The sequence below is a fragment of the Phacochoerus africanus genome, chromosome 4 (genome assembly GCF_016906955.1).
Source record: "Phacochoerus africanus isolate WHEZ1 chromosome 4, ROS_Pafr_v1, whole genome shotgun sequence".
NCBI lineage: Eukaryota > Metazoa > Chordata > Mammalia > Artiodactyla > Suidae > Phacochoerus > Phacochoerus africanus.
This window is the reverse complement of record NC_062547.1, coordinates 69,131,041-69,157,011: the sequence shown is the minus strand read 5'-3', so window position 1 is coordinate 69,157,011 and position 25,971 is coordinate 69,131,041. Positions and strand designations below refer to the sequence as shown.

At 49.3% G+C, this 25,971-nt stretch overlaps 1 protein-coding gene across 2 annotated transcripts in view; it reads left to right on the top strand.

Moving 5' to 3' along the window:
* The first annotated feature begins 719 nt into the window (after window positions 1-719).
* Window positions 720-25,971, top strand: part of OLFM2 (olfactomedin 2) — a 73,536-nt gene continuing 48,284 nt past the window's right edge. Inside the window, exon 1 of one of the 2 annotated variants that reach the window (XM_047776984.1) lies at window positions 720-940. In XM_047776984.1, the coding sequence (XP_047632940.1) occupies window positions 869-940 (72 nt within the window). In that variant the 5' untranslated portion in view covers window positions 720-868. Of the gene's footprint in view, window positions 941-17,871; window positions 18,175-25,971 lie in introns of those variants that run through there. The other variant, XM_047776983.1, reaches the window with a different exon arrangement.

Here is a 25,971-nt window from a genome sequence, read left to right as displayed (position 1 = left end):
GCAGCGTTAATATTTTGATTCTCTGGGGAATCTGGTCTCCTGACTTGGGTCATTGAAATGAGAGCGAGAGCCTGTCCTATGTGTGGTGGGGGAGGGGAGGCTTTGAGCGAGAGGGTCTCTGGGGAAGGGGGATGTGTGAAAACAAGATGCCCACCAGCTGGCCATCCCCTTGGGCCCGCGTAGCAGTCTCCCGCCACCCGTATCTGTTTCTCACTTTCTGTCTCCATCTCTCCCCCTGCACCGTGGTCCCAGCAGTGACCCACTTCTACCAACGTTCAATTCCACAGACTTGCCTCAGTTTCTCCGTAGATAGATGAGTTCTTTAAAGAAGAGGCCTCTCAGTTTCTCTTCTGCTACCAGGCCTTCCTCTTCCTTCCTTCGCCCCTGGGCCCCCCCCCCCGCCCCTCGCCCCTCGCCCCTCACCCCTCACCCCTCATTTATAACGTAGGAAATGTCTAGGGAGGGTGAAATTGACAACCACGTGACGGAGCCCCTTATCCTCCCCCATCCCCATGACCCTCCCCCATCCCCAAGACCTGCCCCAGTAATGGCCTCTGGGCTGTGGGTTGCGTCCACAGCTCCCCTCCCCTGTGTCAGCTTCCCCCGCCCCTTCCCCGCCCCCAGACCCAGCCCGGTCGGCTCCCGAAGATGAGCTGGGGGCGGGGCGGGGGGGGCGGAGCCCGCAACAAAGACTGGGAGCTTGCAAGGGGGGCGGGGGTGGGGCGGAATCCCTGCCGCCGGCGAGGCGGGGGAGGTGGCGGCGAAGGGTCGCCCCAGCAGGGCGGGCGGGATCGCGCATGGTCGCGGTCCTCGTGCCGAGGCGCCGCTAGGGCGGGCGGGGGACCGGACGCCGGGCCGGGGGCACGTCATGTGGCCGCTCACGGTCCCGCCGTCGCCGCTGCTGCTGCTGCTGCTGCTGTGCTCAGGCCTCGCCGGACAGGTAGGGGCCCGGCGGGCAGGTGCGGGCGCAGAGGGCTCCAAGCGGGGAGTGGGCTTTGGGGGGTTCCGGCCGAAAAGGGATTGGGGACCCCCTGAGCCCCCCTGGGCTTCGAGGGAGAGGGGTCGCAGCGAGGGAGGGGCTGGGACGTCCACCCTGGCTCTGGGAATAAGAAGGGGAGCTTCACATCCATCCTCAAGCTGGGATGGTTTGGGGGACAACCTGAACCCAGCTTCGGGGTTCTCAGCCTCTCGGTGACCCGGAGCTCACATCCGCCGTCTCGCACAAGCTGAGTGGGGTGGTAGTGGGGGACTTCAGGGGGCCTTGGGTGTTGCTTATCCTTCACGCCCCCATCATGGCAGGAGGTACCCGGCTTTTACAGCCCCCCACTCCTCTCCCGCACCCCTGGTGTGGGAAAGGGGGCGGGACTCACGTGTGAGTGACTGACGGGGACGTGTGTGAAGTACTGGAGGGGTGCTGGGTAAAACGTGTGTGTGCCTTTGTCACACGGCTGGGTGTGACTGAGAGTTTTGTGTGTGGCTGTGCAGTTGTATATCCCACTGTGCGTGAGTTGGGGCGTGATGGGGAGAGGGTGTTTGTGCGTGAGGCAGTCTGTGTGTGACAGTGGGAGGCTGAGACCAGGGGGCTGATGTGACAGTGTGAGGCTTGTGAGCCTGCGACTGGAGTTGTGTGTCTGTGTGTGACTGGCAATGTGACAGCAAGTGAGGACTGTGCTAATCCCAGTGGGATTTGGGCATCTGTAGCTGTGTGTAAAGGACCGTGTGTGTCTGTGTCCTCATGGCTCTGTCCTTCTGCCCGGGTGTTGTACAAAACGTGTGTGACCAGGTGTGTGGCTGTGTGGGAGCTTTGGGTAACCGTGTGTCATTCTGTGCCCGAATTAAGTCACTCTAAAAGGGGGTGTTCGGGCAAGGGCTGTGTGTGCGAAAGTGTGTGTTGTTGCCTCCCACACTCCATTCATGCTTTCAGGAAAGTATGTCCCTCTATGGTCCCTCATCCCTTGATTAGGCTTGGGGGGCTGGCAAAAGGTAGGGGGGGGTCCCAGCTTTTTCAGCTATTGTGAAACCTCTTTCCTCTTCCATCTTGGGGGGGACACCCCCCAAGTTCTCAGATCTTTAGGAGCTCAGAGGGAAACTGGAATCCAAAATAATAAAATAATAATTATAATTACAGCTAACACTTCTTAAGTGCTTATTATGTGCTGGGCCCAATTTCAAGCACACAGAATGAACTAAGGCATTTAAGCCTTAGAGCTCCCTACTGGTGGGTGCTTGTTACCTTCATTTTACAGATGGGGAGGCCGAGGCACAGAAAAGTTAGGTCACTTGTTTAAGTGCAGCCAGCTCGAGAGTGGCAGAGCTAGGTTTGAACCAAGGCAGTCCAGCTCCTTGGGTTAAATAATCCATTCCATGGGTGTAGACAGTGCCTGTGTGGACACTAGGAGGGTTTCGAGGTAGATGCTCAAAGGAAAACCTCAGAAGGTCCTGGCACCTTCTCTTTCCTGGTCAAGAGAAGAAGCGAATCAGATTTTGATTCATACACCAAGTGAGATATTGGGAGGAATCGAGAGCAAATTCTACAAAGAAGAATTTCCGGGCCACAAGGAGACTTGGTGAAGTCCCCTCCTTCACTCCTCTGTTTCCCCGTCTCAGTACCCACCCATATACTGTCTGGAATGGGAAGTGTACTCAGTGCGAGCATCAGGCTACACACAATAGGTGCTCAGTTGATATGTGAGCCCCAAAGAAGTAGAGACCAGAGACCAAAAGAGGCATACACTTCAGAGAATGGTGGGTAAAAATGAACCAGGAGTGAAATTGAATTTGGTGTCCGAGAAGGATCCCACTACCTGGGGATTCTCCCCCACCGCTGCTAGCCCATGGGAAGTTCTCTTTCCTGTTCTGTCGTCAAGATTGCCAAGGGGGGGTGGGAGAGTGCAGTGAGAGGTGCTATTGGGTGACCCGAGAGTAAGGTGGGAGATGCTTGGGGGCGGGGATAACATGCAGATTCATGGGGCGGAGCTAAACGAGGCGCTTTGTGGGGCGGGGCTAAAGGCGGATGTGGCGGAAGCTAAACTGGGGTAATCAGTTGGCACGAGGCTGGTGGGGTCCTGCCACCGGCTGCAGTGCCTCCAGGCAGCCACCGTGGGCACTACAGCTGTTGTAAACAGGTCTCTGCCCCAGCGTGCCCACCCGGCCTGGTGCCCCAGGGAAGAGAAGAGTCCGGAGGATGGATGCTCTGTCCCCTTTCCTTCCCTCCATCACTTGCCAGAATCCCCTCCTCTGTTCTTGATGGGCTCTGGGCTCCACCAGGGGTCCTTTCTAGAAATCAGTCATTTCTGCATTCAGTCAACAGATGCGATTAAGCACTGGTGATAAGGCCATGAACCAAGTCATCAAGTCCCAGCCCTCCTGGAGTTGGAGAGGCAGACAGGAACCAAATACATACATAATACAATGTCAACAGCTAAATAAATATATAATACAATGCAAGTAGCATGAAGAATAATAAATAGGGTAAAGGGGATTAAAGAATGATGGTGGTGGTGTGGGAGACTATTTTAGAGACTGGCAGAAGGGTGTCTCTGATGTTTGAGGTGACATCTGAAGGAGGTGAGAGAGATGTCTTCAGTATCCAGGGGAAGAGCACTCAAAGCAGGCACAGCAAGTGTCTTCATGTGGGGGCAAGCTTGGTGTGTTTGAGGAGCAGCAAGGAGGCTGGTGTGGCAGGAGGGGCCAGAGTGAAAGGGAAGCTGAGGTGAGATGAGCCCAGGGAAGCCAGGAGGGACCAGACCAAGTGGGAACTTGTGGGCTGTGGACAGGAGTTTGGATTTCACCCTGAGAACAGGAGCATAGCACCTATTAGAGGAGCTGTCTCTCCATCCAGGGTCTGGAGCTACCAGAGAACTTGGCTGCTCCAAGGCCCACCATCTTCCCCTGGGATGTCCTCCTTTAGATCTACCTACAAGAGTTCCCATTGTGTCACAACAGGATCAGAAGTGTCTTGGGAACACTGGGATGTAGGTTCCATCTCTGGCCCAGCACAGCAGGTTAAGGATGTGGCGTTGCCATAGCTGTGGCTTGGATCTGAATCCTGGCGTGGGAAGTCCATATGCCATGGGGCGGCCAAAAAAGAAAAGAAAAGAAAAGAAAGAAAAAGGGAGTTCCATTGTGGTGCAGTGGGTTAAGAACCTGTTTGGATCCCTGACCTCACTCAATGTGTTAAGGATCCAGCATTGCCATGGTGTGGTGTAGACTGCAGCTGCAGTTCTGATTCGAACCCTAGTCTGGGAACTTCCATATGACAGGGGTGCAGCTCTAAAAAAACCAAAAAAAAAAAATTAAGAAAAAGACCTAGTTATAGCTTCGGTCCTATCTGAGTTTGGGGCCACCTCTTTCCTAGGGTCCCCGCAGAATGGGACCGGAGGAGTAGCTTAGTTTACACCACATGCCTCAGGGCCTTTGCACTTGCCGTTTCTTCTGCCTGGGGCACAGTTCCCCCAGGAAGCTGCTTAACTCCCTCTCTCTCCTTTTAAACATCACCTCCTCTGAGAGGCCCACCGTGACTAGCCATCAAAAATAACCTCCCACTGCCACCTTCTGAGCTCTTAATCTGTTATTTTTTTTATAGGCTTTTCCACTACCCTTTCCAGGATTGGTTTATTCATTTATTGTGTCTCCCCCTAGAGGGACAGCTCATTGAGGTCCGGTGGTCTCTGTTGCATCATTAGTGCTTACAGAAGCGTCTGGTACACAATAAGTTCTCAACAAATATCCATTTAATGAATGGACCAGTCCCCCGCCTCCTCCCACAGAGCCTCTTTCTTTCTCAAACAGTGGGACTCTTTTGCCAAGGGAGGGTTGGGGGACAACCTTCTCCTTGGGCCATTCCCTCCCATTTCAAGTCCTAGATGGACCAGGAAAAACCCATCTTCATCTGTGCCTAAAATTCTGCCGTTATGGGGCATCCCTATTTGGAGTTAAGACGCTATTCCCTCAGGGCTCCTTTAGAAAATGTAAATGTCCCAGGTGTCGGGAAATAAAAGGAAATCTTGAGGACTCCCGGATAATAAGTGAATTGGACATTTCCTTCCGAGGGAACAGCGAGGTTCCGGCAGAGCCCAAGATGAAGGAGCTGGGGCGACACCTCGTGGTAGAATGAGGTTTGTGCAGAGACTGTGCGCCAGTGATTCTGGTGAGGATGTTGTGGGGAGATGCTCTCTCCTGTGTTGTGTGTGTGTCAGTCAGGGTTCTGGCCAGGGTGTGAGGCAAGTGAGGCACTTTCCATGGGAGAAAAATTGAAAGGAGGCCCCCCAACCTCATAAACCAAGATAAATAATGTTTTAATGCAATACTTTCTGCATTTTTGATTGCAAAAAATTGCAAGTTTGATTTATTGCATAACCAAAAATAATGCATTAAATCTATGATGAGCAAAAATATCAAACTTTTAGGATCTAACTCTGCTTTTGTGTGACTCACCTCTCTCTAGCCCTGGCCCTACAGGGATATGTCTGTAGTGTCCATGGGCGTGTGTGTGTATGTTTAGGGACCATGTTCTTGGTGTTGGCCAAGCTGGGCACAGGGACATGCCTGTGCCATAATCACATCTGTGGGTGTGTGTACACAGTGACTCTGTGTCCATATGGGTCTATCATGTGGGCATATGTGGATTTCTCATGAACCCAGCAGCTGATGCTGGCCATGACTTTTTTTTTTTTTTGTCTTTTCTAGGGCTGCCCCCTCGGCATGTTGAGGTTACCAGGCTAGGGGTCTAATTGGAGCTGTAGCTGCTGGCCTCCACCACAGCCATAGCAACGCAGGATCTGAGCCGCGTCTGCGACCTACACCATAGCTCATGGCAACGCCAGATCCTTAACCCACTGAGCAAGGCCAGGAATTGAACCCGCAACCTCATGGTTCCTAGTTGGGGTCGTTAACCACTGAGCCACAACAGGAACTCCTGGCCATGACTTTGTGTCCCCAGAATTCAGTGTCAGTGCCTGGGAGGCAGTAACTTTGTGGTTCTCATTTATTTGCATGTTCATGTATTCCTTTAGAAAGCATCCATTGTGAGCCTTCTGGGTTTCAAGGCTTAGACCAGATACCAAGGCTGGGTGACCGTTTGAGCTCTCAAGGAATGGGATGGAAGATTTAACTTCTCTGAAGTTGAGCCTTGCTGTACTGGGGAGAATGGTGTTGTAACAGAGGCAGGAGACTTTTTTCCCATCTGAGGGGACCTCTTGTTCCAGCACACTGACATATCTTCAGCCCTAACGTGGAAGCCTGGTCTGTCTCCCAACCTCATCCATAAAGAGTTCAGCCAAAAATCAGGGAGAAACCAGAAGGGGCAGAGAGAAGTCAGAATAGGTTTCACGAAGTCTGTGTGCAGAAACTTACTTGTGCTGCTTCTAGGAGCCCCAGGATATTCTCATTGCCTGTTTACTCTTACTTTACACACAGTTCTAACAATCCTGGGCAGCTAGCATCTAAGCCCTGCTTAGCAGATGAGAAGACAGGGAGCCACAGCGTGGAAAGAAAGAAACCAAGAGGCAAAGACAGTGGAAGCCATTGAATGAAGTGGCAAATAACATCCCCCCTTTTCTGGTGCTGAGAGAATCCTGGTTGTTCACAAGAAAAATACACACTGAGCACACTATGAGCCAGATTCTTTTAAGTCTTCATTTCTTAAGGCACTGGGAATGTGGAGGGGTGTGACACAGCCCACTGTGGAATGATTCTCAGGGCCAAGTAAGGGTGTGTGTGTGTGTTTATATAAAAGGATTTTTTAAATTGTGGAGGAGTTCACACTGTGGCTCAGCGGTTTAAGGACCCAATGTTGTCTCTATGAGGATGCGGGTTCAGTCCCTGACCTCACTCAGTGGCTTGGGGATCTGGTGTTGCCACAAGCTGCAGCATAGGTCACAGATGCAGCTTGGATCCCACATTGCTGTGGTTGTGGCATAGGCTGGCAACTGCAGCTCCAATTTGACCCCTGGCCCTGGAACTTCCATATGTGTCAGATGTGGCAGGCGCAGCCGTAAAACAAAAAAATGTGGCAAAATATGCATAAAATTTACCACCTTAACCATTTTTAAGTGTACAGTTCAATAGTGTTGAGTACCTTTACCTTGCTGTGCAACCATCATCTCCCTCCATCTCCAGAACACTTTTCATCTCACAAAACTGATTCTGTCCATTAAACAAACTCCTATCTCCTCTTCCCCAGCCCCTGGCAACCATCCCTCTACTTTCTGTCTCTAGAAATTTGACTTCTCCAGAGACTTCCTATAACGTAGAATCATACAATATTTGTCTTTTTGTGTCTGGCTTATTTCACTGAGCATCATGTCCTCAGGGTTCATTCATGTGGTAGGGTGTCAGAAGTCCCTTCCTTTCAAAGGCTGAGTACTGTTTCATTGTGTGGATGGAACACATTTTTCTTATCTATTTATCCTTCATTAGACATTTAGGTTGTTTCCACCTTTGGCTGTTGTAATAACGCTGCTATGAACACGGATGTGAAAAGATATGTTGGGAAGATCTTGCTTCTAACACCGGGGTATACCCAGAAGTGGGTCTGCTGGACCGTAAGATAATAACATATTTAACTTCCTGAGGAATTGCCATACTCTTTTACAGAGTGGCTGTACCATTTTTTTCACACCCACCAACAATGCACAAACGTTTTGGTTTCTCCACAGCTTCACAAACACTTGTTATTATTTGACTTTGATTGTAATGCAGTCTAAGGGGTGTGAGGCAGCTCTCCATTGTGGCTTTGATTTGCACTTGATTAAGAGTTAGTGATATTGGGGAGTTCCCTCATGGTACAGCGGGTTAAGAATCTGGCGCGGTCACTGCAGCAGTTCGAGTCACTGCTATAGCATGGATTCGATCCCTGGCCTGGGAACTTCCACATGCCACAGGTGCAGAAAAAAAAAAAATTAGTGATGTTGGGCATCTTTTCATGTGTCTTTTGGCCTTTTCTTTGGAGAAATGTGTCTAGTCACGTCCTTTGTTCATTTTCAAATTGGGATGTTGGCTTTCTTGTTGTTTAAATAGAAGGTTTGACAGCCACGAATGAGATATGGTTGGATTTGTGTGAAGGAGAGGTCCTCTGCCTGTAACTTGGGAGACAGACTGGAGCGGGGAGAGTCAAGGTGTGAAGATGGAATTATTTCAGGGGCTGACAAGGCCTGAGGCAAATTGGTGGTGGCTAGAGGCACAGCAGGACTGACATTTGTGGGGGGTGGGGGCAGGCCAGGGGGATGTGCCTCTCATTGTCTGAGGTCCAAGGTCCTCAACCAGGCCTGCCATCTCAGTCGAAATCTCCTCCTGGAATTCTGAACCAGGCAGGAAAGCAGAGACAGAGGAGAGAGAATTCCAGAGAGAAAATGCTTCAGCATCTTTTCCAAACACGTGCTGTAATCAAGCAAGACACTAAAAGCAGGCACAGGCTAGAAGATGAACACCATTTGTGTTCTGAGGGGTGCAAACCTGTGTATGTGTGGACATAAATTCATGCCTTTTGTCTGTGCGAACGAAATACCATGGGAACCAAGATGGCTGCACTGATGGAGGCCACTTGGCTTCTTGCAAAGGACACTGAGTTCTGCTTGGCTTATGTTTTCTAGCTTTTCTACGGGAAGGTCTATCATTTTTACCCTCTGCATGTCAAACAGAAATGGAACTTATGTTTCATACTTGATACTTTGATTCATATTTTTTAGTTAACTTCCTTCTTGACATAAAGCATAGCTACAAGGAAGTATGCAAATCATAAAGGTGCTGCTGGATAAATTGTCTTGAAATGACATATTACCAGAGCCAGGTGAGGACACAGAACATTGCAAAAATCCAGAAACGCCCTCATGCTCCTTCTAGATGCCCCACCCCCCACCCCAGTATCTGCTTAGCTGATGGCTCTCACTATGCACTGGTTCAACCTGCTTTTTAACTTCACAAAGTCATTAAATATGTAGTTTGGGGTGCCCAGCTTCTTTTGCTCAACATAAGGTTTGAACATTTCCTCCATACTGTTGTTTTGTGATAGATTGCTTGTTTTTGTTGTTGTATGGTGTCTCATTGTGTGTATACATTGTGATATATCCATCCTACTGTTTCTCAGCATTTGTTTGGGGAAGTTTGTGGCTGACGCAAACAGTACTGAAACAAACACTCTGACGTGTCTCTAGTGAATGCTTGTTAGACTTTCTGTTGGGTATATATGTACAGGAATGCTCTTGATTCTCAGTAGTTATGTCCTCTAAAGACCCTGTGGGAGTTCCTGTTGTGGCTCAGTGGTAACAAACCTGACTAGTATCCATAAGGATGCGGGTTTAATCCCTGGCCTCGCTGAGTGGGTTGAGGATCCAGCGTGGCCGTGAGCTGTGGTGTAGGTTGCAGACACTGCTTGGATCCTGTGTTGCTGTGGCTCTGGCTGTGGCATAGGCTGGCAGCTGTAGACTCGATTCAGCCCCTAGCCTGGGAACTTGTGTATACCCCAGGTAAGACCCTAAAAAAAAAAAAAAAAAAGATCCTGTGAATACTGAATCATTGTGGGGTTAGATTCCTTCAAGCCTCTAGTCACAATGTTTTTGTTGCCCAAATAGTATGCAACCTCCTTTTGTGAGTATTTGTGTTTAAAAACACCACGTTTAATACACATCGTTGGTATCAAATTCTCAGCCAAAGGCACTATAATTCATACTGGAATGAAGCTTATCGATGAGTCATATTTTCTCTGGAAGACACGTTACAGCCTTCTTGAGCCTGGAACACTAGACAGCACTTGGCACTGTGCATGGGGCCACTTAAAATAGCGAAATTCCCAACAAAAAGCAGAAGAATGTGGAAATTTTGGCACCAAGTAGGCTGTGAAAAGACATGTGCTTACACTTACATGAGCTGCCGAAAGAAGGCAGAGCATGGTTGTGTTCAGTTTCTTCTGGGAACCTGTGCATCAGTAACTCAATTTTTTGCTGCTCTGTGAAAGTCCACGGATGACCACAAAAGCCCCACAAGTATTGATTTTTGGGGTTACAGATAGATTGTAGGGAGTAGGCAAGTTTGACAATATGGAACCCACGCATAATGGGACTCCAGTGTATATGTCTAGGGATAGAATTGCTGAGTTGTGGGGAGGAATATGTTGAACTTTAGGAGAGACTGTCGAACAGGCTTCAAAAGTTCCAACGACTTCAAAAAGTTCATCAGTTTACTCTCCCACCAGTGGCGTCTGAGTGTTCCAGTTGCTCCACATCATCACCAACACTGGGTCTTTCTCTTTCACTTAGACATTCTGATGGGTGTAGAGTTCCTGGTGACTAATCATACTTAAATATCTTTTCACATATTAATTGACCACTGGAATATCTCCTTTTGTGAAATGCCTGCTCAAGTCTTTTGCTCATTTCTCTACTAGGCTGTCTGCCTTTTTTGTATTAATTTTTTTTTTTGGTCTTTTTGCCATTTCTTGGGCCGCTCCTGCGGCATATGGAGGTTCCCAGGCTAGGGGTTGAATTGGATCTATAGCCGCTGGCCTATACAGCAATGCCAGATCCGAGCTGTTTCTGTGAAGTATACCACAGCTCACAGCAATGCCAGATCCTTAACCCACTGAGCGAGGCCAGGGATCAAACCTGCGGCCTCATGGATGCTAGTTAGATTTGTTTCTGCTGAGCCATGATGGGAACTCCCAATGATCAGTAGAATTTCTTAATTTGAGTGTAGTTCAAATAATAACTTTTTTCTAGGAGTTCCCACGAGGACTTGGCTTGCTCAGTGGGTTAAGGATCTGGTGTTGCCATGAGCTGTGGTGTAGGTCTCAGACGTAGCTCGGATCTGGTATTGCTGTGTCTGTGGCATAGGCTGGCAGCTACAGCTCTGATTCCACCCCTAGCCTGGGAACTTTCATATGCCGCAGGTGCAGTCCTAAAAAATAAAATAAATGAATAAATAATAATAATTTTTTGCTTCAAGGTTAGTACTTGTTAGTGGGCTGTTTTAGAAATCTTTGCTTACCCCAGAGTAATGAAGATATTCAGTTTACTTCTAAAAGATTTATTGTTTATGTCACATTTTTTTTTTATCTTTTTAGGGTTGCACCAGCAGCATATGGAGGTTCCCAGGCTAGGAGTCAAATCGGAGCTGTAGCCCTGGGATCCTTAACCCGCTGATCGAGGCCAGGAATTCAACCCTCATCCTCATGGATGCTAGTCGGGTTCATTAACCACTGAGCCACGACTGGAACTCCCTTATCTCACATTTAGAGGTACAACTTACCTGGATTTGATTGTTGCATGTGACGTGATATTTTTGCATATCAGCATTTATTCTTTCCCCTTTGAATAGGTCCAGCTGACCCAGAAATGTAGAGACTCTGGAACCTGATTGTCTGGGATAGAATCCTGGAGACCTTGGAAAAGTTTTTTAGCATCTCTGTGCCACTATTTCCTGGAGTTGTATTGTAAATCAACTATACCTTAATTTAAAAGAAAAACTCTAAAAAAAAAAGGAGTTGTAACCCTCTCTACCTCACAGTGGTATTCTGAGGGTTAAATGGCTTATTTTATGCTCATCACTGCAAATGGAGCCCGGCTCCTGATAAGTACTCAATAAGCCTTGGCAATTACTGTTGTTTTTGACAGTTATGAACTATTTCCCTTCTGATAATTTTCAAGTCAGGGAAGATGATTTCCTTCCTTGGCTCCTGGTCTTCAGTGCATTCAGATGGAATACCATAGACTAGGTGGGTTCTAAACAACAGAAATCTATTTCTTACCATTCTGGAGGTGGAGTCGTTCAGGACCAAGGGGCTGGCAGATTTGGTGTCTGGCGAGGACCAGTGTCTTGGTGTCTTGATATGGTGTCTTCATCTTGGCATCTTTCATTTCATATAGTGGAAGGGGGAGACAACTCTCTGGGGTCTTTTTTTTTTTTTTGTCTTTTTGACTTTTCTAGGGCTGCATCCTCGGCATATGGAGGTTCCCAGGCTAGGGGTCTAATCGGAGATGTAGCTGCCAGCCTATGCCACAGCCACAGCAATGTGGGATCCGAGCTGCATCTGCAACCTACACCACAGCTCACAGCAACGCCAGATCCTTAACCCACTGAGCAAGGCCAGGGATTAAACCCACAACCTCATGGTTCCTAGTTGGATTCGTTAACCACTGAGCCACGATGGGAACTCCTCTCTGGGGTCTTTATAAGGACACAAATCCCATACATGAGGGCTCCACTGTCATGTCGTAATCACCTCCCAAAGACCTCATCTCTAAATACTGTCATACTGGGGATTAGGTTTCAACATAAGATTTTAGGGGGATACAAATATTCAATCTATAGCATTGCCCAACAGGATGCTTAGAGGTATGATGGCAACAGTGAGGAAGAGATACTTTCTGGACATATTTCTACATCAGTTTCACCTGGTAGTGGTGATAGGTTTTTTTGTTTGTTTTAATGGCCACACCCACAGCAGATCAAGTTCCCCTGGCCAGGAATCTGATCTGAGCTGCAGGTGCAACCTACATCACAGCTATGGCTGCAGCAACACTAGATCCTTTAACCCACTCTGTGGGGCGGTGGATCAAACCTGCGTCCTGACGCTGCAGAGATCCTGTTGCACCTTGGCAGGAACTCCGGCAGTGGTGATGGTTTGAATGGAGGAACAGGGAAAGAAAAGGAAGGTAAGGGGGACACAATCTGTAGTTTCTATTTCTGGGTACATCTGGGCCAGGAGCAGGATGAAGCAGGCAAAGAATCTAGGGTGCAAAATTTAAGGGAGAACTCTTTCTCCTGTCAGTGCAATTGCAGGGCTTCTTGGGGGAAGAAGTTTGCAGGGAAAGTTTAGGGATGCTTCCTGCTCTTAACAGTTTTATTGAGGTGTAGTTTATACACCATTAAATCCACCTGTTTAAGTATTCAACTCAATGACTTTTAGTAAATTTGCAGAGTTGTGCAAACAGCACCACAAATCAGTTTTTGTTGTTGTTGGGTTTTTTTTTTTGGGGGGGGGCGTTGTTTAGGGCTGCACTGGAGGCATATGGAAGTTCCTGGGCTAGTGGTTGAATTGAAGCTACAGCTGCTGGCCACAACCATAGCAGCTAGGGATCTGAGCCTCATCTGTAACCTACACTGCAGCTCACAGCAATGCCGGATCCTTAACCCACTGAGTGAGGCCAGGGATTGAACACGATAATGGTCGTGTTTGTTACTGCTGAGCCACAATGGGAACTCCTTCCCTAAACCAGTTTTAGGACATTTCCCATCACTTGCAAAAAATCCCTCATACCCATTTGCTGTCCATTCCAACCTTCATCCCTAATTCTAGGCAATCATTAATCTAATTTATATCTCTATATTTGCTTTTTCAAGACATTTTGTGTAAACAAAATCATACCAGCATGTGGCCTTTTGTGTCTAGCTTCTTTCACTTAGCAAAATATTCTTGAGGTTCATCCATGTTGTAGCATACATCAGTAGTTTGTTCTTTATTTGTTTACTCTTTTGTTTGTTTGTTCTGACTGTGGGTGTGCAGTGGCTTGATGTGAGATCTCAGTTCCCAGACCAGGGACTGAACCTGGGCCACAGCAGTGAAAGCACTAAATCCTAACCACTAGACCACTAGGGAACTCCCAATTCCTTTTTGTTGTTGAATGACATTCTATTGAATGGATGTGCCACAGTTTGTTTATCCATTCACCAGTTGATGAGCATAAAAAGTGTTTCAATCATTATGAAAAATGATGTTATGAATATTCATATGTAAGTCTTTCTATGGACATTTTACTTTCATTTCTCTTGGGTAGATGGAATTTTTGGGTCTTCCGGTAGGTTTCTGTTTAACATTTTAAGAAACTGCTAAATTGTTTCACAAAGTAGTTGTAGCATTTTGTATTCCCACTAGCAAGAGGTTTCCCGTTTCTCCACATCACCAATCCCTTTTTTTTTTTTTTTTTTTAGGCCTGAACCCAAGGCATGTGGAAGTTCCCAGGATGGGGGTCGAATCAGAGCTACAGCCACAGCAACGCAGGATCTGAGCCATGTGTGTGACCTACACCACAGCTCATAGCACTGAGCAAGGCCAGGATTGTACCCGCGTCCTCATGGATGCTAGTAGGTTTCATTTCTGCTGCGCCACAGTGGGAATTCCCTGCCTGTCTTTTTTATTGAAGTTGTTCTGGTGGATGTCCTGTGTGATTAATCCTGTGATACGCAGAAGTAGAGATATCCAAGACGCAGATGGGCATAGGGGTTTGAGCTCTAGGTGGAGCTCTGAGCTGTACGAATACCTTTGGGAGAGTCAGCTGAAGATTCATTTAGTCAATCAACAATTTCTTGAGCATCTACTGCATGCCAGTCACTGTTCTAAGCCTTATGGGAGTTCCATCATGGCTCAGTGGTTAACGAATCCAACTAGGAACCATGAGGTTGTGGGTTCGATTCCTGGCCTTGCTCAGTGGGTTAAGGATCTGGCATTGCCGTGAGCTGTGGCGTAGGTTGCAGACACAGCTTGGATCCCACGTTGCTGTGTCTCTGGCGTAGGCCAGTTGCTACAGCTCTGATTCGACCCCTAGCCTGGGAACCTCCATATGCCGTGGGAGCGGCCCCAAAAATGGCAAAAAGACAAAAAAAAAAAAAAGGCCTTAGGGATGCCGCTGGAAAAAATACAGACATGTAGGAGCTTTCGCGAAGTTGAAAGTCTAGTGGCAGAGATGGATCATAAACAAATAAAAGTACAATCTAATGTCACATAGTGATAATTAGTTTCCAAAAAACAAGTAGAGCAGAGTAAGGGCCAGAGAGAGGTAGGGGCTGCTACTGTAGATGAGGTGGCTAGGGGAGATCTTTCAGGAAAGCAAACAGTGGCCAGATCACTCACAGGGAATCAAGGAAACAGGGAAACAAATCACCCTAGGTGTTTCAAAGAGAGCAAAATTAATACAGAAGACTGGTTAAGTGCAAGATGGAAGAGTTGAGAAGCCAAATTTATGGGATGATCAGAGAATCCAGGAATAAACAACAGCACAAAGCACCTGGAGGGACATAATGAAAGAGTGGAGTGATGAGGAAGGGACTTTTGTGTGGGGACTGGGATCTTGGGTTCATGGAGGAGGTACAGCCACTGTCAGAACACACTCTCCACCCTCAGCAGAGAAAGGAGAAATATCCTGTCCTCTCTATTCCTCCCCACCGCCAATCTCCCTCCAGTGCCTCTCATTGGGTGAGACTAACAGGAAGCCAGTGTGCTAGGGAAACTGGGAAATGTAGTTTTCTGGAGAAGAGGAGGGCATGACTCTGACCTCCACAATGATAGAGCAGAAATACAAATGAAGTAAAGGAACAAACTGCATGTGTATCTGTGGTAACAGTGCTCTGGGTAGAACAGTGAGCAAGTGCAAAGGTCCTGAGGTGGGAGTGTGCCAAATGGAACCAAAACCCTGAGAGTGAGTGTGATGGATGGTCTAGGCACAGTAAATGGAATGACAGGGGCTAGGGACCTAGGGCAAAGCGCTGGGAGACGTTTCAGGAGGAGGCAGGAGACAGTGATGGTTAAGCCGTGGTGTCAAGGGACAAATGATTTTCAAGGGGGGAACAATCCATGAAGACTTATCTGTGAGAGAACTCTGGTGAAGCTACGAGACCCACAAGTTGTAAGATCACTCACTGGTGTCTTTAGTGAGAGGACTTTTGGAAGCATATAGGAGATAGGGGGCAAGGAAGCAGAGATAGCAAGTGCAGATGTACGTTTGGCTAGGAGAGGCTAAGGCAGTTTCCTACATCACCAATGGTGAGAAAGGGAGAGAGTATCACTGGGTTCCAAACTCTCTAAACCAGGAGGGCTTGGAGCCCAGTGGTTTTGGGGTCTGAAATCAGATGGACCTAGATTCAAATCCTGGGCTCCTCCTTATCTGCTGGGTCACCTTGAGCTGGTGCCCTCTTTTTTTTCTGAGCCCAGCTTTCTGGCTTGTAAATAGGGAAGTTGCTGTGCTTTTCATGGGAGGTTGCGTCCAGTACTCAGCAAGTGTATTACAAAGTGTTCAGCACTCATAAATGCAAGCTGTAGTACAAGTAGTCAGAGAAACGTCTCATTTTTAAAAGCTTGTTATCAGTTGCAAATAATAACAACGTCAGCTACTATTTATGAAACACCATGTTCCAGACATCCAGGCAAAGTGCTTTACAAGCACCATCTCTCTGCAGTCTGCCCCAGCTCACTCTAATCTAACAGCACTGGTCTCCTTCCCATTCCTTGAACACTTATGCTCCTGCCCCAGGGCCTTTGCACTTGCTGTTCTTGGTGCCTGGAACTCTTCCTTCAGATACCAAAATGGATCCCTCCCTCAACTTCTTCAAGTCTCTGCTCAAATGTTACTTTCCCCAAACACCTAGATTAAAGTTTACTCCCCTACCTGGTCCATATGCCCCTTTGACCCCATATCCGACTTATTTTTACTCCTCTCTCCCACCCCCACTTGTGGCCTGTCTCATCCCATAGAATGTTCATCCCCACAAAGGCAGGCATATTTGGTCTGTTGTTCACAGTGGCTGGAACATAGTAGATGCTCAATACATCTTTCATTTGATTCTCAGGACACGCGAGCCCTTAACAAATATGAGGTCCGTGGGTTCTTACAACCACCCACTTTGCAGATGAGGAAACTGAGGCAAAGAGGTTACACTGGGTCAGAACCCGCCTCTCAGTGTTAAGCTTAGAAAAAAAGGATAGTTCAAGACCCCCACCGCCAGCGCCTCTCCCGAGGCGAGCCCTCGGTGAGCGGCCACGGCCCTGGAAAGACCTGAGTCATCGCCGCCTCCAGACGGCGGCGGCCGCGGGCTGAGGGCGACGGCGGCCGCGGCGGTAGCGCGAGGTGATGCGGGGACGCCAGGAGGGGGCGTGAGTGCAGGGAAAACAGAGGAAATTAAAACCCGCCGGGCGCTCCTCCTGGCGGCCTCGCCGCCCCCGCGGCCGGCTGGTGCGTGGGTGGAAAGTGGGGGGCACTGCACACCCCGCCTCCTTCGAAGGGGCGGGCCCCGGAGTTAGTCCCCCCGGGCCTGGAGGAAGATCCGAAGTGTCTGTTCCCCGTCCCACCCCAAGTTCAAGTTGTGAGTGGCGTCCTCCTGGGACTGGTCGCCTAAAGGCTAGGCTCCTGCCTCAGCCGTCAGGGGTTTTAATGCCGCCCCTTGGAGTCATGGGGGTCCTCCTGCTGCAGAAGTGACCCCATTCCTGAACCTTCGTCCAAGTAATCGCATCTGTAGGTTTTGGACCCGTCACTCTGGGCTTCCTTCCTCCCGAAACAACCGGTTCCCAGAGTGGTCCTGGAACCGGGGAAGCCCCTTCCCCAAGGAGAGGGAGACCCCTTGGCCGTTGGATTCAAGGGAGCGCAACCAGAGGCTCCCAAGCCTGCTCTCCAGGGTTTTAGGGAGCCGGGGGTTCGTTGTTCTAACAGTAGGTGGCTGGAGACTTGCGACTCCGACCCCCTGCCAGTTTTGGGTACTCGGAATGAGGCGGCTGCCCATTTAAACGCAGTTCGAATGCCCGGGACTCTGAGAGGGGCTATGCACTGAGGGTGGCCCGGGAATACCTCGAGGAGGGAGGAGGGGGACCCGGGGGCGGGAACACCGCTGGGGGCGGGGCTGGGAATGCCGCGGCGGCGGGGGTGGGGCAGGTGGGGAATACCGCCCGAGGGGGCACTGATCGGGTGGGGCTGTCCCGGGCAAGGGGTGCGGCAAGGCGGAGGGAGGGGCGTAGGGGCAGTCTGGGTGCCCCACGCCCCACGCCGGGCTCTGGGCCGGAGCCGTGACGTCACGGCGGCTGGAAGTGCCCGGCGCGGAGGCGCGGGAGGGGGTGGGGGGGGGGGGGTGGGGGCCGAGGCGGCGCTTTATAAGCGGAGCCCGCCGGGCGCGCCGAGCCGCAGCCCGCGTCCCCGAGCCCCCCGGCCGGCCCGGCCCCGGCCCCAGTCCCCCGGCTAGCACTTACGCCCCCTGGGCAGCTGGGTGGCGAGGGACCGAGCGCCAGGCGGCGGGCCGGAGAAGGGACGCGCGGCGGGCGGCCGCGGGGCATGAGGCAGGGGCGCGATGTCGGTGCCGCTGCTCAAGATCGGGGCCGTGCTGAGCACCATGGCCATGGTCACCAACTGGATGTCGCAGACGCTGCCTTCGCTCGTGGGGCTCAACGGCACCGTGTCCCGCGCGGGCGCCTCCGAGAAAATCGTGAGTGGCCGCCGCGCTGGGGGCGCTCCCGGGGGGCGTGGTGCCTGCGCCGCCGCCGCCGCCGCCGCCGCAGCCCCCGGGGGCCCCCGCCCCCCAGCTTCCCCGCGCGGCGGGCCTGGGGGAACCCTCCCAGGGCTAGGGGCTGAACGCGGAGGCGGAGGAGCTCTGGGACCCCCAGCCACCTCCGCGCGGTTTATTATTATTATTTCTTATTAGCGTGCAGTGTCCGAGTGGCAACAATGTGCCAGGCTCGCCCCGGGCCGGGGCTGAGGCGGCAAGGGCTGCGGAATTGAGCCTGGTCCCGGCTGAGCTGGGAGAAGCCAGGGGGTAGATTAGGGGTGGTAGTTGGAGGAACCCTGCCCCTGAATGGGAATCTCCAGGTCTCCTAGGGTCTCTACCTTAGGATCTCTCCCTGTTTGTGTCTCGTTGTCTCTGAGTAGTCCTGTGTCTGTCTTTCAGTCTGTTTCTCTCTCGCTCTCATTTCTCTCTGTCTCTGTCTCTCCCTGTCTCTCTGTCTCTATGTGTGTCTCTCTCTATTCTCTTTCCTCTGGTTTGCTTCTCTGTTTCTCTGTGTGTCTCTGTCTCTGTTGTGCTGCCTGTGACTTGGTATCTCTTTTTGTCTGTCTCCCCTTTTCTCTCCACTGCACAGCCCCCCACCCCCATCATCTCTCTCATTACCTGCCTCACCATGTGCTGAATATTTATTCCCATAACTGGCCCTCTGTAAGAGGCCGTCGGGGGTCTCAGACTGGGGCAGGGATAGGGGCAGGGGCTCATGCTGCCCCCAGAAACTCTAAGGTTGCCCCCTCCCCATCCCATCCCATCCTCATCTTTTACCTTCATCCTCCAGCTTCCCTAGCCACAGTTTGGCTGGAGGTTGGGAGGGGGCAGGATATGTGTGTGCAGGCTGACTCCCTCGGGGTTAATAATTGTGGTCCTGGTGTCCTGGGGAGAGGGTAGGAAAGAGCCTCCACTGCAAACTTCCCTCAGCCTCCTCCAGATATGCCCCTTCCCTCCCTTCCCCTCTTCAACCTGGGTTTTGGAACTCATGGAGTCCCAGTCATGAAGCTGGGATTCATGGAGCTCCTTCTCTTGCTTGATGTTCCCCCAACTTCATCAGCTCCCCTGTTCAGCCTCCAGCAGCCATCACATTGAAAGGAAAGAGGTTTTTGCTCCCAAGGGTTGCAGTCAAGTGGAGAGGGGGGTGCCATGCCCTGTGCTGAGGCTTTGTCCAACTCCTGGAAGGAACTGTCATTGAGCTTGGCACAGGTGAGGGCTTTCAGTCTAAATTCTCAGGATTGAAGCCAGTGTGTGAAACAGTGTCTTTCTGTGTGTCTGTCACATCAAGTGACAGTTGAGTATGTTCTGGTGTGTCTATCTGTGCAAGGGTTTTTCTGTGTTTGTATGGGTGTGTGTGTGTGTGTGTGTAAGTGGTGTGAGAAAGTTTATGTGTTTTATCAGCATGAGAGCCCAAGTGTGTTTGTCTGTATATGAGGGTATATCTCAGAATGAGTGTGGGTGTGTCCCTGAGTACTCATTGTGTTTGGTGTAGATATATCTAAGTGTGTGTCTGCAGTTGTATGTCCCTGACTATGGCTTTTCACGTGTGTAATTTGCATGTGTGTAATTGCATGTGTGCATGAGTCTGAGCTGGACTTCTTCCTGTTGTCTTCTGAGGGGTGAGAGACGTGGTGTTTCATTGAAATCAGAAGCTAGATTCTCCTCTCCTACCATCTAAAAAGTGTGTCACTGTAAATGTGTGCATGTATTATGTACAGCATATGGTGTGTAAATGAGAGCATATATGTCTGGGGAATATGCACATAAGTGTGTAAGAGCATGTCTCTTTTTGGTTTTGGATGCATCTCTATCTGTGCAAATACGTACATGTACATGTTTTTGTGCATATAAATGTGGGCATGTATGTCTTCATTGGGTTTTTTGGTTTATCTCTAGAAATGTGTGCATGCATGTTCAAGTGTATCTGTGAATGATGTGTGTGCCTGTGGGTGGATTCCTGTGTGTATCATGATTTTTCTGTTAAGTATGAGTGTATGTGTAAACCCAAACTGACCTGGTCTCTATTCTAACCCATCTGTAGATAACAGGATCTTGATCTAATGCTTATATGAAAGCACCTCCCGAAAGCTAATACTTCTCCCATTCTGATCCCCACCCCATCCCTCAGTCTCACTGAGCCTTGCCGGAAGAGCTCTATGGAGTGAGATGCCAATTAAATTAGGGTAGGACCTAGAAGGGGACTGTGACATGAGGGTGCTCTAGAAAGGGTCTTGGGAATCTGTTAGACATTGGTTGAAATCCAGACCTGTTCTCAACTTGCTCTATGACTTGCACTTGACCCTGGGCCAGTGACATCACCACTCTATGCTGTGGTTTCCTCATCTACAAAAAGAGAATGATAATTCCTACCTTACAGAACTATTGCCTGTAACAGAGGTCTACTATCCAGCTCCTCATCCAGCCATCCATCTTTCCATCTATCTCTCTAACCACCCATCTTTACACTCATCCTTTCACCCTCCATCCACCTCTCCATCCACCCATCCATCCACTCACCCATCTATCCATCCAACCATCCATCTACCTGCCTGGTCATCTCTTCATCCTTCCATCCACCTTTCCATCCACCCATTATCCGTCATCTGTCTCTCCATTGGTTTTTCCATGCATCCATCCTTCCATCCACCCATCTCTCTACCCACCCATCCATTTTGTTTATTCAGCAGAATTGCCAAGTGCCTCCTCTATGTCAAGTATATGTGTATATATGCTTGAAAGTCCCAGCTCAGTGCCTGATGTGGTAGATGCTCAGTTAGTGACAGGTCTCTGAGCCAGATTTTAAATTCTTTTTTTTTGTCTTTTGTCTTTTTGTTGTTGTCGTTGCTATTTCTTGGGCCGCTCCCGTGGCATATGGAGGTTCCCAGGCTAAGGGTTGAATCGGAGCTGTAGCCATCGGCCTATGCCAGAGCCACAGCAATGCGGGATCCGAGCCGCGTCTGCAACCTACACCACAGCTTACGGCAACGCCGGATCGTTAACCCACTGAGCAAGGGCAGGGACCGAACCCGCAACCTCATGGTTCCTAGTCGGATTCGTTAACCACTGCGCCACGACGGGAACTCCCAGATTTTGAATTCTGATCCTTGTGATTTACTAGTAGTACGACCTTGAGGAAATTATTTAATCTCTCTAAGATCCAATATCCTCATGAGTCAAGAAGAGTCCAGAGTCCCATTAAACCGTAGGATCCATGGGACATCTGTATTTTACTCACTGTTGAACCCTAAGACCTGATGCAGAGTAGGCATACAATAAATATTTGTCAAGTGGCTAAATAAACAATCACATCTTCATAAGATTCATGGAGTCTACCTTCAAATGGAAACAAATGGCTTGTGCGTAGTAGGTGTTCAGTGAAGAGGTTGCTTTGTTTGACATTGTAGCCAAGCACATAATAGGCATAGAATAAATATTTGTCAAATACCTGAATGAATAATCTATCTTCCTAAGGATTGGGGAGAACAAATGGAAGTGAGTAGGCACAGAGCAGGTGCCCAGAAAGGAGGAGTTATAAGAAGGTACAGAGCACCAATATGGGTAAACTGGGGGTTCAGGAACCCAGGTAGTGAGAATTCCCAGTCATGCGGCAGACAGTTAGATCCTGGTGCTTGACTTAAAAGAGGATCTCAGGAGTTCCCGTCATGGCTCAGTGGTTAACAAATCCGACTAGGAACCATGAGGTTGTGGGTTTGATCCCTGGCCTTGCTCAGTGGGTTAACGATCCAGCATTGCCATGAGCTGTGGTGTAGGTTGCAGACGTAGCTCTGATCCTGCATTGCTGTGGCTGTGGTGTCTGCCAGCGGCTACAGCTCTGATTAGACCCCTACCCTGGGAACCTCCACATGCCTTGGGAGCGGCCCCAGAAAGGGCAAAAAAACAAAACAAAACAAAAAAAACAAAAAAAGAGGACCTCAGCGAGGTGGGGATGAGCCCAGATCCTTTGGCCATTCTTGTCTCTGGCTTCCCCTCCTCAGTCCAATTCAGAGAAGCAGCTTAGCATTCTAAGAGATTCTGAGAGATGGTGTTACAGACCATCTCTGAAAAGGAGTGGGGAGTTGCCACCATTACTACCTTTGACCAGCTTCCAGCCATAAACCACCCCTGTGGGATGGGAGCCTTCAGTGGAATGGCTTCTCATCTGGGGGGGTCATAAATTCAGAACCAGTCTAAGAGCTGTCAGCCTCATTGCCAGCATCTGCCATAATTATGGGGGCCTGAAGTGAGTTACCTGCATCTTATATGTTATGCCCTGTCCATCCCCACCTCTTTAAGGGGCACAGGGAAGGAAGGGGAGATGGAGGAGGGTTATTCTGTTTAGGGAGGACCCTTTTCCTCTTGGGAGGAATGGGGAGAGTTTGAGCAACTATCAGCAAGAGGCTCTTTGAGGACTTCCCTGTGAAGAACCACAGCTCGGAATCTATGTCTTTTCTTGACAGTATTTGGGGGGAAAGGCCGCCAGTACTTGGTATTAGTCAAGGGAGGAAGGTTATACTGCTGTAATAAGCAGCCTTGCATCTCATTGGTTTAACGCAGCACACGTTCATTTTGTGTTTGCATTACGTATCCGCTGTTGGCTGGAGAGCTTTGTCCGTGGGAGTCCCTCAGAGACCTAGAATGATGGAGGCTCTGTGGTGACATGATCATTGAACTAGGGAAAGGAAGGCACAGCATAGCCCCCATTGGTTCCTAAAGCTCTTCCCTGGAAGTGACATGTTCCTTCTGCTCAAATTTCATTGGCCAGCCCAAGTCACATGGCCTGCTTAACCTTGTAGAGGGTGAAAAGTGTGGTCCTACTATGACTTGGACAGAGAGGAGTGGGCGGATATTTGTGAACAACCCTCAACAGCATACTACACTACTGATCCCACCTCTTATGCTACAACAAGGGTTCTCTTGGAGGGTATCTCTATTCATTCATTCACTCATTTATTCAACAAATATTTGTTGAGCACCTACTATGTGCCAGGCACTATTCTAGGTGCCAGGGCTGTGACAGTGAACAAAACAGACAGATATCCTTCTCCTTGTGGAACTGACACTCTAGGGCAGGGATGGAGAGAAATACATATACAGGTAAGTCTATAATATTCCAGGTGGTAATATACGTGCCATGAAGAAGCACAGAGCAGTAAAAGGGCACTGGAGAGTAATGTGGGGTACTATTTAGATTGAATTGGCCTCTCTGAGGAGGTGATATTTGAGCAGAGATCTGAAGGGAGGAAGTAGAGGGAACAGCAAGTACAAAGGCCCTGAGGTAGGAATATGCCTGAAATTTTGGCGACACAGTGAGGAAACCAGTGTGGCCGAAGTAGAGTAAGTGAGGAGAGAAAGTGAGAGGGAATGAAGGCAGGGAGGTGATGGGAACTACATCATGTTTGGGGGAGAGTGACTTGCAGGGATTTTAGATTTAACTTGCAACTTCTCATTGTGCTCCTTTCATGCTTTCCTCTTTTCATTGCATTTTTTTTTTGTCTTTTTGCCTTTTCTAGGGCCACTCCTGCGGCATATGGAGGTTCCCAGCTAGGGGTCTAATCAGAGCTGTAGCTGCCTGCCTACGCCACAGCCACAGCAACGTGGGATCTGAGCCGCATCTGCAACCTACACCACAGCTCACGGCAACACTGGATCCTTAACCCACTGAGCAAGGCCAGAGATTGAACCCTTAACCTCATGGTTCCTAGTCAGATTCGTTAACCACTGAGCCACGACAGGAACTCCTCCATTGCATTTTTAACCTTCTGATATTCATGATGAAGTTGACTTATTTATTTTGTTGTTTGATACTCCCCCATGTCAGCTCTGTGAAGGCAAAATTCTTTTTTTTAATCCATTGTTGTCGGCTTGTAGCCCTAGTACCTAGTGCTGGGTCTAGAACACCATTGGTGTTCAGTATACTTAATATATATACTTAATATGTAATATTTAATACTTAATATATATACTTAATATACTTAATACTTAAGTGAAGAAATGGGATGCCAGGGAAAGTGCTGAGCAGAGAAGGGATGGGACTTGACTGGGGTGTTCACAGTTTTTCTCTGACCCCTGTGAGGAGGACAGGCTGTGGGAAGTGAGGGCAGGAGCTGGGAGATTGGGGAGGAAGCCACTAGTCCAGGTAAATGATGATGAGGGCTGAACCAGGGAGGGGCAGGGGGCGCCAAAGAAGTGCAGAAAAGTGTGTTGTGGATTTGATCCACACCTGCCATATTCATCTGCTCCTAATTGAGGACTTCCAGCTTCTGCTCAAACACCTCAATGTGTGTGGAAATATTTATTGAGCACCTACTTTGTACTGGGAAGAGTCTTGGACTGTGGAATATAGAGATGAATAACCCCCTGACTTCAATCAGTTCGAAGTCTCATCAACAGTACTTGTGACATGACATGGTATGTGAGGAGACAGGGATATTTCTGGAGTGTGATGGGGGCACAGAAGAGGGGCACTGAAATCAGCCAGGGTGTGATGGAGGTTTCCTGGAGGTGGTGATGCCCAGCTGGCCTTAAAAATTGAGAAGGAATGGGCCAGGTGACGTCAGAGCAAGGGCATGGCATTCCAGATGAGGAACAGCGTGGCAACTCAGAGGTGAGGATAGACTTCAAGCAGTTAGGAGTCGCTGAAGACTGTGTGCCTGGTTAGGAAGGGTGTGGAACTGGCCAGAGGGGTCCATGTCCCAAAGGGATTTGGCCTGAGGTGCCTGTTGTTCATTCTGAGTGTCAAAGGATGGAAGGTTTGGAAGGGTTTCAAGCAGGAAAGGATCTGGGGCCACCTGTTGCATTTTTCAAGAGACCTGATTGTTAGAAAATCTTTCTAGATTATGAGTATAAAATTTGTCTCATTTTAACTTTTTCCTCTCTCACTTGCACCAAAGCTGAACTCCTTACCCTGGGCCAACTCAGCCTGTTTCTTCATCCATAAAATGGGAATAATAGTAGAAAGTACCAAATAGCATTGCGATTAGTAGTGTGCCAAGCATACAGAAGGTGCCTGTGATTATTAGCCATTACTATTATCACAAGACCCTGTCTATCCCTTGAACCACTCTTCTATCCCTTATTCTTCTTCTTTTTTTTTTTTTTGTCTTTTTGCTATTTCTTTGGGCCGCTCCCACGGCATATGGAGGTTCCCAGGCTAGGGGCCGAATCGGAGGACCCCTGTGCTACGCCAGGGCCACAGCAACGCAGGATCCGAGCCGCGTCTGCAACCTACACCACAGCTCACGGCAACGCCGGATCGTTAACCCACTGAGCAAGGGCAGGGACCGAACCCGCAACCTCATGGTTCCTAGTCGGATTCGTTAACCACTGCACCATGACGGGAACTCCCCCTTATTGTTCTTCTTATTCCCACCCCTGGGACTTTTCACTTGTTCCCATCCTCTGGAGCATCCTTCCTGCAGTCCTTCCTCTTGCCAGCTCCTTCTTACCCCTCCAGCTCCAGCTCAGATGTCACCTCCCCAGAGAGAGCTCCTCTGACCACCTCAGCTAAAATGTCCCCACTTTATTATTTTGAACCTGTTCTATTATCTTCTCTGTACTCATTATTATCTGAAATCATCTGGGTAACTTTTTGCTTACCACCAACAGAAGGAAAGTACCATTCGAGCGAAAACTGTGCTCCTCTTGTCAGTTACTGGGGTATTTCCTGAATGGTCTCAGTTCTGCCCGCACAAGGCTGTTGCCTCTTCTTCCTCCCGATGACAACTCTGAGCCTTTCTG